This window comes from Prinia subflava, chromosome 5 (genome assembly GCF_021018805.1).
Source record: "Prinia subflava isolate CZ2003 ecotype Zambia chromosome 5, Cam_Psub_1.2, whole genome shotgun sequence".
NCBI lineage: Eukaryota > Metazoa > Chordata > Aves > Passeriformes > Cisticolidae > Prinia > Prinia subflava.
In genome coordinates, this window is record NC_086251.1 from 27,206,598 (window position 1) to 27,222,707 (window position 16,110).

General features: G+C 42.3%; 1 protein-coding gene and 1 long non-coding RNA gene across 4 annotated transcripts in view; one reads left to right on the forward strand and one right to left on the reverse strand.

Annotated features, from left to right (window-relative positions):
- Positions 1–16,110, reverse strand: part of LOC134551248 (uncharacterized) — a 45,377-nt gene that overhangs the window by 21,374 nt on the left and 7,893 nt on the right. The gene's annotated exons all lie outside the window — the stretch shown is intronic.
- Positions 1–16,110, forward strand: part of CAPN3 (calpain 3) — a 28,886-nt gene that overhangs the window by 567 nt on the left and 12,209 nt on the right. Inside the window, exons 2-14 of the mRNA XM_063398614.1 lie at positions 5,410–5,479; positions 5,941–6,059; positions 6,672–6,805; positions 7,192–7,360; positions 7,936–8,076; positions 10,454–10,537; positions 10,915–11,000; positions 11,665–11,742; positions 12,202–12,362; positions 12,909–13,078; positions 13,702–13,713; positions 14,841–15,049; positions 15,553–15,589. Coding sequence (XP_063254684.1) covers positions 5,410–5,479; positions 5,941–6,059; positions 6,672–6,805; positions 7,192–7,360; positions 7,936–8,076; positions 10,454–10,537; positions 10,915–11,000; positions 11,665–11,742; positions 12,202–12,362; positions 12,909–13,078; positions 13,702–13,713; positions 14,841–15,049; positions 15,553–15,589 — 1,470 coding nt within the window. The remainder of the gene's footprint in view (positions 1–5,409; positions 5,480–5,940; positions 6,060–6,671; positions 6,806–7,191; positions 7,361–7,935; positions 8,077–10,453; positions 10,538–10,914; positions 11,001–11,664; positions 11,743–12,201; positions 12,363–12,908; positions 13,079–13,701; positions 13,714–14,840; positions 15,050–15,552; positions 15,590–16,110) is intronic.

A 16,110-nucleotide genomic window follows, 5' to 3' on the forward strand; every position in this document is an offset into this window, starting at 1 on the left:
AGAGCTCTCTTGGGAGATAACTAGCTAGGGCCGTGAAAGCTTAGGCAATGTGCATATAATGAGTGAACTACAATAACACAGAATGAAACAACAACAAGATAGATCGAATGAAATATTTAGAAAGAGATATGGGGAATTTAATTTTCTTCTAGCATGGTTTGCCTGGGATTTTCTTGTCTGAAACTACCAAAGAAAAACGCTCCTTATTCTGCAACAAGTTACTGGGTTTGCTGAGGCTTAATTTTTTTAACACTAACCTTGTTTCACTTAAACGTTGTGGAAATAAAAGGACAGGTTATGGTCTGAAACATGCTTTTAGTCAGTTGTTCTCTGCACTGCTTATCCCACTTACCATGAATGTGGGTACTCTAATCACTAGGAAGACTCTTGGCTAGTAATCCTATTCATTTTTCTGTTTTGAGGGTATTCCTCAGGCAGCCTTCCTCATCTTTTTCATCATTTTTTTCTCTGTCTCTCTCACTGGCAGAGGGCTAATACCTCAGTTCCCAGTTGATTCTCCCTCCTACTTCAGGAGGAGTTACACTTTTTCCCTGCCATACCTACTGGGCAGCTGCTCCCCTGCAGCAAGGCAGCCCCTGGGACAGTGCCTTGGCCCCTGCCGTCCCCTGTCTGACAGTGGGAGTGTTGCTCTGAGGAGCCTCCACAGCTCCTTCTCTCTGGCAGTTTTTGGCCACTTCTTTTATATTTGCCACACTTCCCCTGATCCCAAACCTGTGCTTCAGTGGCAAAGTTAGTGGTGACACATAAAACTGACCACAGGAGTGTAACTGAATAGCAGAAGACCACTAGCTCTTGTGGGTGGCTGTTACAGACGTGGAGGAAGGCCACGTGCCTCTGTCACAACAACTTGAGCAACGTGGAGTGCAGTACAGTGGACGAGTGCCAGCACCCTGCAGCATACAGACTGCAAGTGTCATATTAGAAAGCATCAAAACAAAAGAAATGCACAATGTAACCTCAGACTTGTCCTACAGAACTGTGCAGGCAGAGGTCAAGCCTTTGTTATTGGAAAGGTTCAGACCAGGGTCTTAATTCCAAAGACATTTCTTTAAGTCACTCATGAATATCTAAGTTTGGACTTACTCATGTAGCAGCCACAGGCTGCAACATGAATACAGCAACATGCTACAGACCATGTAAAATTTAAAATACAACGTAAACGTCAAACCCAAAGCTATGTGGGTTTTTTGACACAAGCCAAGACTTTATGAAGTCGAATATGAAGGATTAATTCTGGGTTAGAGAGTATTTTGCTAAGAGGTTAAAGCACCACATAAACTCAATTGCACAGGCTGTGTTTTGTAATAGTCTGTAAAGGTATGGACAACTTCTGTTCTTGTTAAATTGCAATGGCTTTTTTTTTTCCCCTCAAACACATAAACTAGCTTATAAAATACACTCTTATAAAGTGGTAATTTTGATCACTTTGAAATTCGGGTCAAATAATATTTGATAATGTACTCTAAAAAAAAATAATACCTCATAGCTCAGAGGTCCTGAGGGAATATCCTAATGCTGACCAGTCTAGATCCTTTCCCTGTGGCATTTTATGTGCCGCATACCTCCAGACACAGCAAATAAATAAGGGATCAGTGTGCTCTATGATCCCACTCAAACAGAGGGCTGGGAAATACGCAACCTATTCCTGACTCTCTGGCTTCCTGAGTCACCTTAGACGTGATACCTCATCAATTTGTATCAAAGCCCCTCTAGCCAGAGGTCAGGTCCTCCTCTGCCACCTCCCGAAATGCTTGTCCTCTTCTGCTGCGAGGGCAGTGAACGCATGAGGGCTGGCCTTGTCCCTTACCCACAGAAGGACAGGTGCCGGGCAGGGCAGCTGGCAGCCCTGGCATGGGGACAGCCAAAAGGCCTTTGTAATTCTACCCAGCCAGTGACTGCCACGCCACGACATGCACGCACAGAGAAGACCTAATTCTCAATTCAGACAAAAGCCAAGCCAGAGCCCTGAAAGTTTCCCTGAGTAAAGACTGCAGGATCCCTCCCTCCAGTGTTTTTGTTCAGAGTATGCAGGACCATGGTTTAGATACATAGAGGGAAAATTAAACCCCCTCAGTTAATGCAAAATACTAAATTGTTCACTCACCCACAGCAGGTAAGAGAAGCCCAAAGAGCTCTCTACACCTGTAACGGGTTATATCCAGCTCATTGACTGGCTGTGCCTCTCACAACTATGTTGCCTGTGGGAATTTCTCACAGCTGAGAGCAAGGATGAGGCCACTGATCTTTGAGAACTAAGAAAAAGTTGGTGTTATAAAATGACACAGAATACTGAGAGGTCCTGCTGCAGTCCTGTTTGGATCTAATGACTCGAGGGTATTTATAGGAAGGCTCTACTGTAACACTGTGCTTTCAAATGCACCATTGTCATTCTCCTTGCTCACAGCCAAGTCACAGCATCAACCACCAAATTCAATGACTTTCCTATGGTGATCCTCTCCATAGCCAGAAGATCACCAGGAGGAGCTTTCTTTTCATAATGAATACAAAAAAAATCACGTCAATAAACTCTTGGATTTTGCTTGGAATGAAAATTAATCAGTCAGATCATCTACTGCACACATGTGAAGCTGTTTGAATTTATTAATCACAAAAAGAGGGCCTGTGCAGGTCATACCACAAAGCCAAGATGGCCATTAGTGCCATCAAGACACAACTTTCAGATTAAGATAACCCAGCTCAGAAGATCTAAAACCAGTTTGGTGTCTGACACTGAGCTGTGCCTTGAAGTGTGCAGCACAGCCTTTTAAAAGCATGGTCTAGACCACTAGAGACCAAGAGACAATGAGGCTACAAATCATCTTAGGCTGGAAAAGTTCCATCCTCTGTTTGATAGGATCAGTTTAGGGAATTTACTTAGAATGCCATAGTTTATTAACAGCAGTTTTTAAAGGAAGGAATGCCTTTTGCTGCAGCTGTATCAGCTGACTGGCAGATTTCTTCCTGATACAGAAGAAAAGTTAAAGAAAATATAACAAAGGTCAATGCCATTTTTAGTTGCATGCTGCCTTTGCATTTTCCATGCTCCCTTCCAACTGACTCGTAAGTAATCTCTTTCCAGAAAGCAGCATGCACCACTACTACGTTTTTCCTGGGATTCTTTGTTTTCTTTGGTGTAACTGACTCTTTGTAACAAAATTACAGTCTGAACTGGGTCAATCCAGTGCAACACAAAGGTCCTTTGGATAGTACCAAGCAAGTCTGAGGCATTCACATCAGAGGGGGCTCTTTTAAAAGATGAACCATTGCCTCAGTGAAGTGCAGCCTGTTGGGATTCTCTGAGATAACTTGAGCTAGGAAGAGCAATCCCTTACTCAGCAAGGAAGACTGTAAGGACAGACCTGCCACCTGCATCTTGGACACCAGGTCATCTTGCTCTGCTGACTGAGTACTTCAGCCTTGGAAGAACTTGATACCTTTCTCTGCAACTTCAGCTGTACTCAGCACAACTAGCACAGCTGGAGATGAACTAGGGAAATACAAACTAAAATTATATCCACAGTGTGCTGTACACACCTGGGCCCCATAAAGAAATGCAAGAAAAGCATTTCTGTCATAGCTACACCAGGCCATATGACAATTGCATGATTCTCTCATTCCTTTACCAAGCATCCTATGAAACAAATGACTCCAAGATGCAATAAATGGCTCTGAGTAACACATCGCTGTACATTTAATATTTGGAAACACCTAGGTGGCACCTACTTTCTCCTACTTTCAACTAAAACACAGCATGCTGGATTTCAAAGATAGTTACAATAAGAGCAAGATCAAGCCAAAGTACAATAATAGAGTTGGAAAAAAAAAACCAAAAACCTGGCATCTCAGACTAGTTTTCAGCAGAGCACCACAGCAATGTGAGGAAGAATATTTTCAATAAAGCACGTGAGTGGAGAAAAGCATGAAGGCATCTCAAACATCTGCTTTGACAGAAGTGGAACCCAATAGCTGACCAAGGCCCAGAATAACAGGACAATCCCTACATTCCTTCCCTCAATGAAAATTAAGTGCCTGCAGGGGTTAGTGGTAGGGAGGGTGACGGATGTTGGTCTCTCTGTCTGGCTATATGACTAATCCAAATACTCACATCAAAGCAACTCTTCTGATAACTGTGAAGTAGGAAAAAAGTGTGTTGGAGCCAAGTGAAACTACTAGACCTGAAACTTGAGCCCAGGAAAGCCCAGGGCTACCCTGATGATATGAGTAAAAAGCTTTAGACTATTGGGGTAGCATCAACTGCCCGTGTGCACTGCCATACAAGCAATTGTCAATTGTTTGTTCTGCCTCCTTCCTACCCTTCTTAATCTTTCAATAGATTGGGCTCTTGGAGTGTACTTTGTCTTCTTCCCAATTTGCAGCTGCTCAGGACAGTGCCCTTCAGGCTGTAATATCTTTGTTTCCTTACCCTCACAAGAGATGCATCCAGAAGTTGTGTCTTCTTATTCCTCTCCATACCACATATTTGAGTATGACAGGATAAAGCAGAGACATTTTTCACTCTGTAGGACAGGTTATAGCCACTACTTTCCTTGGTTTTCCTCTACACTGCAGTCTTTGTCCATTATAGAAAAGGGCTATGTAAGCCTGCAAAAGTCCCACCTCACTTGCTGCATTTTACTTTCCCTCCCTGGAGAAAAGTCTTAATTATTTATGCCTGTAGAGCATCTTGTACCCATTCTGTTCTAGTATAAATACCGACAAACCCAATACATTGTGCAATGTGCAGGACAAAAGAATCTTCCTGTTCTCAGAGACAGATGATATCTGTACACATTTTTGAATGCAGCATTGTCGATTAAATGCTGCAACATGAGGAAAAGAATAAAATCTGTTAGGCAGCAACTGATTATTTCTGGTAATTAAACATCTGATCCTTTAATTTTAAGAAGGAAAAATGCTGGAGTTCATTCCCAATGAAATGCATTCTTCAACCCTTTTAATGCCCCAACATACCAGTCACTGCAAATTGGACATAAGATCATTTTAAAATAATTTAGTCTGGTCCTTTGATGGTTTTTTCATCTACTTGCTCTCCTGTCTCCTTCAATGTTCTGTTTTTTTTCATTACTGTGCAGAAAAAACAATTTCCCTGATTCTTCTCATTTCAATGTGCTGTCACATTACAACACAGAGGGAGCACCCCAGGCTTAATATTAGATCCTGTAGATGCATAGAGAAAACTCTGAATGGAGTCTGGAACATCCAGATTCCAAAACATTTTCATAGTGAAACTCTGTAGATGAAAACTGTGGGAGAGGTTTTGATACAAGTTATCCTATAGGAAAATGTTCTCAACTGCCTTTACTTCTGTGCTAAACAGGCATCATAATGTACGTTTTTCCTGCTCATCCATCTGTTTCTCTTTTGCAGGAAATCTGTGAGAATCCACGGTTTATTATTGGTGGAGCCAACAGAACAGATATCTGCCAAGGAGAATTAGGTATGAAATTCTTACTTCAACTCTGCACTTTTTAAAGTTTGCATCATGGTTTAGCTCTAATGTCATAGTCTTTTGTTTCCAAGGTGATACCTGAAATCCTCTGATTCCTTTGCTCAGTAGCAAATTGTTGACATCTGCTTAGTAGCAATCTAGGCAAGAACTTTTAGTGAAAGATTCCCATGACACAGGGAAGTCTTAATGCAGGTAACAGTGCTCATCAGATTTTCAGCTTTTCTAAAGTATGGGGAGTATTATCTGTTTAGCCTGTGTGTACCCAGGCATGAACAATGCCCATGAGCATTTCTAGAGTACAAATAGATAAAGTGCTAAAGTACCACAGAACACATGGAGAATCATGCTCTGCTGAGAATTGACATATCACTTTGCAGTATCTCAGGTTTTCCCTTTGATTCTAGTTGCCCTCTCCCTTCATTTTGTCTGCTGCCTCTGCTCATTTATAGGTAACTGCTGGTTTCTGGCTGCCATTGCTTGCTTGACACTGAATAAAAAACTACTCTGTAGAGTCATACCTCATGACCAGTCCTTTATACAAAACTATGCTGGCATCTTTCACTTCCAGGTGAGTCTCTCTGTCTAGTAGTAAACATATGTATTTACCCAAGGCTCAGCTCTTGGCATGCTCTTCCCTCTTTCTCACCCTTTGGAAACATGAGTGACAGCAGGGAGGAAAAGGGATTGAATTTCCTTACCCCCAACTCTTCCATCAGGGCAGTCACAGAAGGGCCAGCCAATAAAAGCAATTAGGGAGCATTAACCCACCAAGGAAGCATTTGCAGATTGCAGTGTCCTGGGTGTAAGGAATAACAACAGGTGCCTGGTCCTCCCTCACTGCTCAGATGCAGCACTACAGCCAGCACAGACACACGGCCACATGGCAAGAGCAGCTATTTTTAGGCCCACAAATAGCAGGTCTGTCAAAACAAGTTATCGAAGAACTTCTTATTTGGAAAAGATTGACTGCTTTCCACATTTCCTTTGGTTCTCTTAAGGAACCTTTTTGCCCGGGGGAATTCAGTACAGCTGCCTCCCTCACAGTAGCCATCAGCTGTAGGCACATTACAAAGCAGTCAATTTCCACATTTCTCCTCTCTCAGCCTGAGTTTTCAGCCAGGTTTCCCCTCCCTGCACCAAGTCAATCCAGTTTTGATTTTTTCTGTTTGCCTTTGAGCAGTTCTGGCGCTATGGAGACTGGGTGGATGTCGTTATCGATGACTGCTTGCCCACCTACAACAACCAGCTGGTCTTTACCAAGTCCTCCCAGCGCAACGAGTTCTGGAGCGCCCTCCTGGAAAAGGCCTATGCAAAGTAAAGCAAACCGCGGGGCTGCGCCAGCTCCCGGCAAGGCTCTGCCTGGGGCGGAGCTTACACCACTGCCTACAGCATGCAGAAGCACACAGAGAACATACCTGAATACACCGATGCCTTTTCACATGCCTTGGAGTTGGGGCGGGTTAAGAAGTCTTGCTACTCATTCAGAAATCTACATTTGGTTTTCAGCATATCTTTCTTTTTTCGTATGTGTGGAGGTGCCATGTTTTAGAACTTTTAACTTGTGAGTTACCAGACAGATGGTTTGTGGGGTTTCAGTATGTGTGTTTACATAGCTGTAGTTATGTAGCACACACAAGATGGATATAAATATATAGGTAGGTATCTATACCTGTGTAAAAGAATCTTTGTCTTTTTTCAAGACTCCATGGGTCATATGAAGCTTTGAAGGGAGGCAACACCACTGAAGCCATGGAGGACTTCACCGGAGGAGTCACAGAGTTCTACGAGATAAAAGATGCCCCTAAAGATATCTATAAAATCATGAAACATGCCATTGACAGAGGATCCCTCATGGCCAGTTCCATTGATGTGAGTCCATATGAACTTTGCAGATAAGAAATGACAGAGGAGAGGGACCTCTCCATTCGTAACCAAATATATACCACCTTTGGAACTGCTCCGTTCAGGCCACATAGAAAACATCCATTTCTAGGAGATGGACTAATCCCCCCTAGAGACCAGCCATTAGCAAACAGTGAGTACCAAAAGGGAAATAAACAGAATAGAACATGGAAGTGGAAAGAACAGGTACAATCAGCAAAACCAGCACCCCTTCCCCCTCAAGACGCTAACCCAGTGAAATGAGGTTATTATGAGGATGCTGCAGCTCTGTTAAGACACAAATCTTCATGTCAAAGATGTTAAGTGTGCAAATTAACATTTTATTGTCAACATGGCTTCAGCCTGTCTTTACTTATTGTGGTAAAATTAAAAGTTAAAAAATTAATACTCTATGGAGTACCATATTTCAGTAAAGGTGGGAGAACATACAGTGCTATTTACCACTGTAGGTAAGTACGGACATGAGGGAAAAGAGAAGTAATCAAGGCTATCTTTCACCACTCATTTCCTCCATGATACTTTTCTCCCATTCTCTGTGCCAGGATGACCTAGGCTTTTCCTATGGATCAGCTCCTCGGAGCAACATCGGGGAACTGATTGCTCGCATGGTGAAGAATCAAGAAAACGCACAGATGACTCAGTCCACTGTGGACTACCAGGGGATGGAGGAGAGGCCAGCCTGGGTATGTCTCCTTAGCAGTTGACTTCGGAAGGCTTTTATCTACAGACAATTAGAGAAACATATCACCTATGCTTTTAAATCCTTTTTTGGTTTCACAGAATAACACTAATGAAATGTTCTTATGGATGCTGTTTGACATGTGTGTTAAAAAGGCTTCAGTGCTTTCCAACACAATTACTGATACTAGAGGCTTCAGTGATACTGAGGCTGTTGCCTTGTGACACAGCCTCATAATTTGCAGAACAAGAATTTATTTGTGGATTTCAAGTCTCTTGCTTGAATAGGATGGAGAGAATGAAAAAATTAAAATACTAGAATAGAACATGATCCTTGAGTGTGCATGGAACGTCAAAGAAAGAAAAACAAGCTCTGCACAGTTCTTGGTCCAGGCAAAAAAGCTCTTTGTGAACTTATTTTGAGACAGAGTGCTCTACTCTTTAATGGAGGAGAGCCTGCTCTAGGGATGCTCTTTTTTGATTGCTGCCAACAAAGCCCTCATTAAAAATTCCTAACAAGGAAAAGGAAAAACGTGCTGAGTTTTACATATGTGATGAAATACAAAGTAACTCCAGCATATCCACATAAGTATCTAGCAAAATAGAGGGATGTTAAAACCCTTTAAGAAAAAAAAAAAAACACCCTACTGGACAACTTAGAAGCTTTCAAATCTGTAGAGGGACATTTTGCTGCCTTCTCTGTCAGGCAGCTGTCATACTTTGCCCTTTAGGGAGCTGCATTTTCATGACAATGAAATTACATCTCTCATTTTTACAGAGGTGTGGGGAAGTGTGGGAGAAAAACAACAACAAAAAAAAAAACCCCAACCAACCAAACAAAAAAACACCGAAGAAAAATCCTCCACAGTTACATCACTCAAAACTTTTGGTTGTGCAAACTTCCTTCTGCATTTACAGTTGAAATAGCTGACTTTTCTCTTTTGACATCCATATTTAGTTCTTCCTAAAAGACTGAAATGGTGTCATTCTTTGGGAAAGACCAGTATGATTATCTTGTTTTGCAAGCATGACTGCCCAAACCACCCATGTCTGGGGGGAGAATTTCCTCCTCAGTGACTGTCTATTAAAAAAAGATTGCAAAAGTTTTTCTATACTTCTTGTCCCAGCAGCTGTTGTGCTGCTGGTCATTGCATATTCCTGAGCCATCACCAGGAAAAATAATCAGGACTCTGACAGAAAGAGGCAGATTAAATACTTCCAAAACCTGCACTTTGAGAAGTTGTCCAGGGCACCAGAGGTCAATGTTCTTGAACAGAAAGAAGAGAAAGGGGTTCTGAAAAGTAATGATGGCAACAACATGAGAAGAATTGAAGAAAAAAGGAAATAGGTATGACATTATACTATGAAAACAGAATCAAGGGAAAAGAGACCAAATAGGTGCTGAAGTGAAATAATGGAGAACAATTGCAACATTCAGGAAATATTTGGACGAGATCCTCCCTGTGCAAGCTGAGAACATTTCTGTGTGACTTTACTAATTCTCTCCCAGGATCCAGCCCTGCCTTTTTCGTGCCATCAGATGTGTCAAGAAGGAGTGGCAGAATTACTGACAGGACCTTGCAGGCAACTCTCAGCAACAGACACAAAGGAGGGGAAGTTTTGCTCGTGGTCCATGTGTACGTGGCAGGGTCTGCCCCTCTCACCAATACTGGAGATCTCTTGCACAAGTACAGCAGGCTGTGTGCATCTACATCTTGCTCCCAGTTCCAGATCTCAAGATAAACAAGTAAAAATCCATCAGACACACTAAAAGCTGATGACTAGACAGCAAAAGTGTTTACACCTGAGCAACACGGTTATGCCCTTCCTGAAAGTTAGATGAAATAAAATAGTGTCAGTTAGCAAGAACAGTGTATTAAATAGGGTGTTTAAATGTCATTGTGATAAGATTGCAACCACATGGAAAGATGAAAGTATTCTAGGTGTTGATTTGCTCTGATGTTTAACCAGTTTATGTGTAATGACCTTACTGAGCTATACAAGAACATACTATCATAGAAAAGGCCTTCTAGGCTTCCAAGAGACCATCTAATACAAAAAGCTAATTATTTGATTAAGCATGCTATATCCTGCCGTGTTCCAAGCGCAAACAGCAGTAGCCTACAAAAAAGGGAAAAAGACACCAGAAAATGTCCTTCCCAATCGATATTATCAACTTTTTCCATTTTTAGTTCACAGTTCACTCCTTTCTAACCATCACCATGAATTCTATGGGTGCTTAGCTTGACCCCCTTGGCAAACACAAAGAGGAGAACAAGGCAAAAGATCCTGTCACCTGAAGGCTGTCACCCTTCCTCCGAAAGCCCTGGGTGGCAGCTGAGCTTTGCGCGAGTCCCACGGGATTTTCTCTCTGTCCCACAGACCATAGTGCCGATGCAGTACGAGACACGGATGTCCTGCGGGCTGGTCAAGGGCCACGCCTACTCCGTGACTGCCGTGGAGGAGGTACGTGCCCTCTCCGCTCCAGCGGTGCGCAGCCGCTGCCGCTGGGCTGGCCCCACGCACGGCGGCAAAGCCACGGGAGGCACGGAAAGCGAAACGAGTGATGAGCCAAGGAATCAAAATTATATTCAAACGAGTAAAAGCCTTGTGGACAAAGAAACCTATCCAAGTTTGGGCTTGCTGGGGAAATGCCCACTTGGGCAAAGGTGGCCACAGGCAGCTACCTCCTGGTCTTACAGCTGTCCCACAGTCACCCCAAGAAGAGCAGGCTGGGGGATGGCCCAGAAAAGAACCATCACTGAAGGGTGTGGTGACAGGCAGAATATTTTCTTTTGAACCTACCCTCAGTCTATTCTTATTGCATTCTTTTTTTCTATTAGACAGTATTTAAAGGGGAGAAAATACGTCTGGTAAGGCTGAGAAACCCCTGGGGCCAAGTGGAATGGAATGGAGCCTGGAGTGACAGGTGAGTAAAACAGATCTTCACATGATTTGAAAAAAAAATGTTGAGAAGTTATTTGCCTTTATGCAGCTTTTGAATAATCCTAATATTCAGTAATGAGCTATCTGAATTGTCTTTGTCATAATTTTGAAGTTGAATTTTTACAACTGAAGCTGTAAAAAAGAAAAGAGTACCTAATAAGATGTTAAAGAGGCTTTAATAAATGCAAAATAAGACAGAACCCAGTCTAATGATGCATTAAATCTAATTTTACTGTCCATTTTCAAAACAAGATGTGACAGTAGAAAGATTTTTTACGTTATGAAAGAACTGAACAAAGCAAGATGTCAGTGTTTTCCTTGAAGAAATTTCAATAGGTATGCCAGCAACAATAATCTGCAAACAGCTTTTTCTTCAAGCTAAATAAAATTAACAGTTTAGCAGATGTTTCAGAGCTATTAAGAGGAATTCTAACAGGAAGGCAGAGAGAAGTAGGACAATTGCTTCTTTTATTTGGGCATGTGGAGAAGAGGATAGCATTGAGAACAAATAGTTGCAAGGCTTACAAAGAAAAAATTATGTGAAGGTAACAAGATGACTCTTGATTTTTCACTCTGTGAGGCTAAAGTGTTGAAACTAATGAAAACTGTATCGCAAATCCTAAGCTAACTTGTTTACTCCTTTAAAGGTCAGAGGAGTGGGACTCTGTTAATGAAGCAGAGAAAATCCGCCTGCAGCACAAGGTCATGGAGGATGGGGAGTTCTGGTGAGAGCATCAGTCTAAAACCAGTGCTTCTCTAGGAAATATTCAATCATAGCAAAAATGAATGACATTGCACTACTACAAATCCACTAAAACCATTGCAGTGATCCTGCTCCCCTTCATATTCCCAATAAGCCCTGCTCTGTAATCCTCTCATTCTTCCACCAGGGATTATTCAGTGCCATCAGCACAGTCTTTCTAATTATGCTACACTTCCACAAGCTCTACATCACCTTTCCTACATACCATCCTCTCAGCTCAGTTTCCCTGAGTTTGGAGCTGTATCTGTGGTAACTGAGCAACCAGCAGACCAAAAGCATTTGGAAAACATGGCACTCCCACTGCAAACTTGTCCCAGTACTGACAGTGCTGTTGGTCACCATCCTCCACCTCCCAGGGTCTTTCAGACAACTGCCAACCATGTAAATGCATTTGGGTTCAATTTCTCCTCAATTCCTCCAGGATATCATTTCAAGATTTCATGAGGCACTTCACAAAGCTTGAGATCTGTAACCTCACCCCTGATACTCTGGAAGTGGATAAATTCCAGACCTGGACTGTGTCAGTCAATGAAGGACGCTGGGTGAGAGGCTGCTCAGCTGGAGGTTGCCGCAATTATCCAGGTGAGCAGAGTCTTGAGAGATAGAGCTCTTTGATGGGGGCTAGGTTTGATCCAAAGGCTGTCATACCACAGCCTGGGTGGTGCTCAGCCATAGGAAAAGCCTCGCTTCCTCAGTGGACAAGGCATCAGATGGGTAGCTGGAAATCTTCTGTCACTGTGATGTAACAGAACATCATAAGCCCAAAAGGCATCCCTGGCAAAGAGAAATCATTGTTCAAATACTTCACAGTGCCCCAAGTAAAAGAGATAATTTTCATTCTAACAGTTAGATTTCACTTGGGAAATTCACTGTTGTGGATTAGGGATAGGTTTAGGGACTTCAGAAGTTTATCAGATGACAGTTCTCCATATATCTTCATTAGCTATGCAGTTGTTAGAACTAAATAACAGCCATATTATGTTAAAAAACCCATATATGTCTTAGCCCAATTTAAACTTTCTCTCAGGAGTCATAGGCAGAGAACTTAAAAGTTCTCTTTGATCATGAACATCATTAGAAGACTGAAGCTTTACGTGTTTTCTTTGGGTTGCTGGTGGGATTTCACAGATACATTTTGGACCAATCCCCAGTATCGCTTGAAGCTCCTGGAGGAAGATGATGATCCTGAGGATGAAGAGGTTATCTGCAGCTTCCTTGTTGCACTGATGCAGAAAAACAGGAGGAAGGAACGCAAGCTGGGAGCCAACCTGTACACCATTGGCTTTGCCATCTATGAGGTAACAGCTCTAGATTTTGCTCTTTGCACTGTAGTTGCAAATCCTGACAGTATGCATTTACCAAGAGAGTCACTGAATTGTTCAGGCTGATTACCACCAATTGCAATTTTTGCTTTGCAAGGAAGTCAGAAAATCTGGAATAGAGGAAGGAAATTCTTTCTAAGTGCTTGTACCATAGTCAGGGTTTACCCATCTATTAAGTAAAACACTTTTTAGGCTTTTATAGTAACCTAATGCCAGATTTTAGCATGTTCTTTCCCATATTTCAATCTCCCTTTTGTCCTTTCTAAAGCATGCAAACTAAGCATTTCATTGGCAGAAGAATTTGAAAAATCAAACGACATCCAAGACTCATACGTAGCAATCAACCTCTGTCCCTGCTATTAACTTGATGAAAAGTCAATTTACTCAGTCCCTTGCACAAACGTATTTGGTTCAGATTTTATCTCATTTCATGTAGATGCTAAGAAACCTAGAAAGGAAGAGGAAAGGTGCTTATCTGACTGTGAGCATTTTAATTACTTTGTCTCCAGAACTCTAGGTGAATGCCCTTCTGTATGACCTATAAACATGTAGACTCCCCTTGCAGCTCTGACTGTTTCTTCTCTCTGTTTCTCCCTCAGGTGCCCAAAGAGGTATGCGCAGAGCGGAGCCTGATTGACATCTTGGTGTATACCCACAGCTAGTGTTACTGTAGTGCCTGGCAGTAAGGCAGCAGGACACTGTCCAGTCAAGTCTGTTCCCAGGGATGTAATAGCAGTAGAACTGCTAACCTTTTTGCTCTGAGTGTTTATTAGCAACATTTGGGGAATAATTTTTAGTTCCTTCTCACTCGCACCTCATTTTCACTCGGACCTTTTCCTCGGTGCTTCTTTTTTCTTCTGTGGTGGCCTGGCCACCACTTGCACAGTTGGTCAGAGATCCAGAAAGCAGTGCCTGTGAGGGCTTAGCCTCTGCACTCCATGCAGAACCACCCTAAGCCACTTGCATTTCCTCCTAAAAATAACACAAATCACATACATTCTGGTATTTTTTAATCACTTACATTAATGGTATTTTCAGACATTGAAGAAAGCTTATGAAAAGTACACAGATTACATTTTTTTCTGAGCCTGACAGTAGCTAAATCATTGGCATCACAAGTTTTGACAACAAGATCACCTGAAGGCTGTTACCTGGATAGCAATGAGGATGAGAGTGTGAATGTTGTCTTTGCCATCTATCTTACAGATGGTTATTTCTGCAAAAAGCAGCCTGCAGTTATTCTTAGCCCACAATTCTTGGCTTAATTTTCATATTTGAACTAATGCTATGTTTGTCACATTTGTTTAGCAGATACAGAACTGATGTTTTGTCTGGACAAGGACATGTTTCCACTGAAAGCACCTTCACTTTAGCACTCTGCATGTAGCAGTTTGCTAACACAATTCCTTGCCATACACCCTCCAAGGGAAGTGGCTGAGCTTTGCTTACACACAACCCAGCATCTAGCAACAGAATCAGATAAAAGTGCCTATGAAGCAGAAGTCAGGCACACAATCTGCTGGTGGGCCCTGGAGCAGCCCTCAGAAGCCAACTAGACTCAGTCAGTAGCAACTTAAAGGTGACAAACTCCATACCTGCCACCAGCTACCACCACTCAGCTCTGTGCTTGCTAAGCTGCTGCTTCCTGTGTTTTCTGTCCATGCACTGCCTGCATGGCAACACACCTGGGCAGGGGTCAAGACTTCCTTGAAGACAAATTGGCTCATTTGTTCTGCAGATGCATGGTACTAAGCACCACTTGCAGAAGGATTTTTTCCTCTACAATGCCTCCAAAGCTAGAAGTAAGACCTACATAAACATGCGAGAAATCTCTGAGCGCTTCCGGTTACCTCCCAGTGAGTATGTCATCATTCCATCGACATATGACCCCCACCAGGAGGGAGAATTCATCCTCAGGGTCTTCTCAGAGAAAAGAAGTCTTTCAGAGTAAGTTGCAGAGACATTTGTCTGGCCACATAGATGGAGTGGCCTTGCTACTCTGCTAACATCATGTTACCAGTTTGCTACACCCTGCTTTTTGTTTTCTTAACCTCATTAGAAACTCCAAGCTGCAAACTCATTTCCCCAAGCTTACTTTTTACACTAACAAGAACCTGCTTAGAATTGTCTTAGGAGAAGCTTCCTGCTTGCAAACAAACTATTAGCCATTTACTAAGGCCACAGAACTTCTGTTTTACTTGCAGTTCACTGCTATCTAGGCTCTTTACAGGAGTAAGCCAGGCAGCAGCTGTCCTGGAAATGGTACTTACGATGTTCAGGTCAAACCGGGAAAAAGCTACTCTTGGAGCCTACAGCTGTAATGCTTGAAGGCAGCCCACACCACTGGCTGCTTAGAAAGTTCAAGTGGCTGCTTAAAAACCACCTAAAGAAACAAGCAACTTTGGGAACAGTGACTTTCCTGATTTATTTATTTTCTGCTTTCTACTTAGGGAGGTTGAAAACATGATCGAGGCAGAGCGTCCATCGGTAAGTACTGTCTGGGTCCTCTTTTGTGTATAGGGGTAGAGAGAAGAGGAACATGATACCTAGGGAAGCCTACAGGAAATCATTTGCAGATACATGCAAATGTATACAGATAGCATGTTTATCACTAAGTCTCATGGAAATTCTTCTGTTGACTTTTCTTTATATACACTACTTTTTGAACTTGATTCAGACCAAAATGCTTCTGCAGATTTGAAAAGTGGTCCTGGCATAAAGAAGTTGGATGCTAAACATTGTCTTTGCCTCCATCAATGGAGATTATCCATTTACCAAGGGAGGTCTAGCTCCGTGTCATGAGATACTTTCTTTGTGAAATTGGTATCTCATCCAATAAATAAAAAACTACCTTATTTTGAAGTACTTGCTTTCTGAAAAGGGATCCTAATAGCACTCCAAAATTTCATCATGACAAGTTCTAACTCTTCCCCTTGGAGTTTTACACATCTTTGTGGGAATATACTAGAGCTAACAGTATAATTAGTCTTGGAAAAAATATCAGAGGA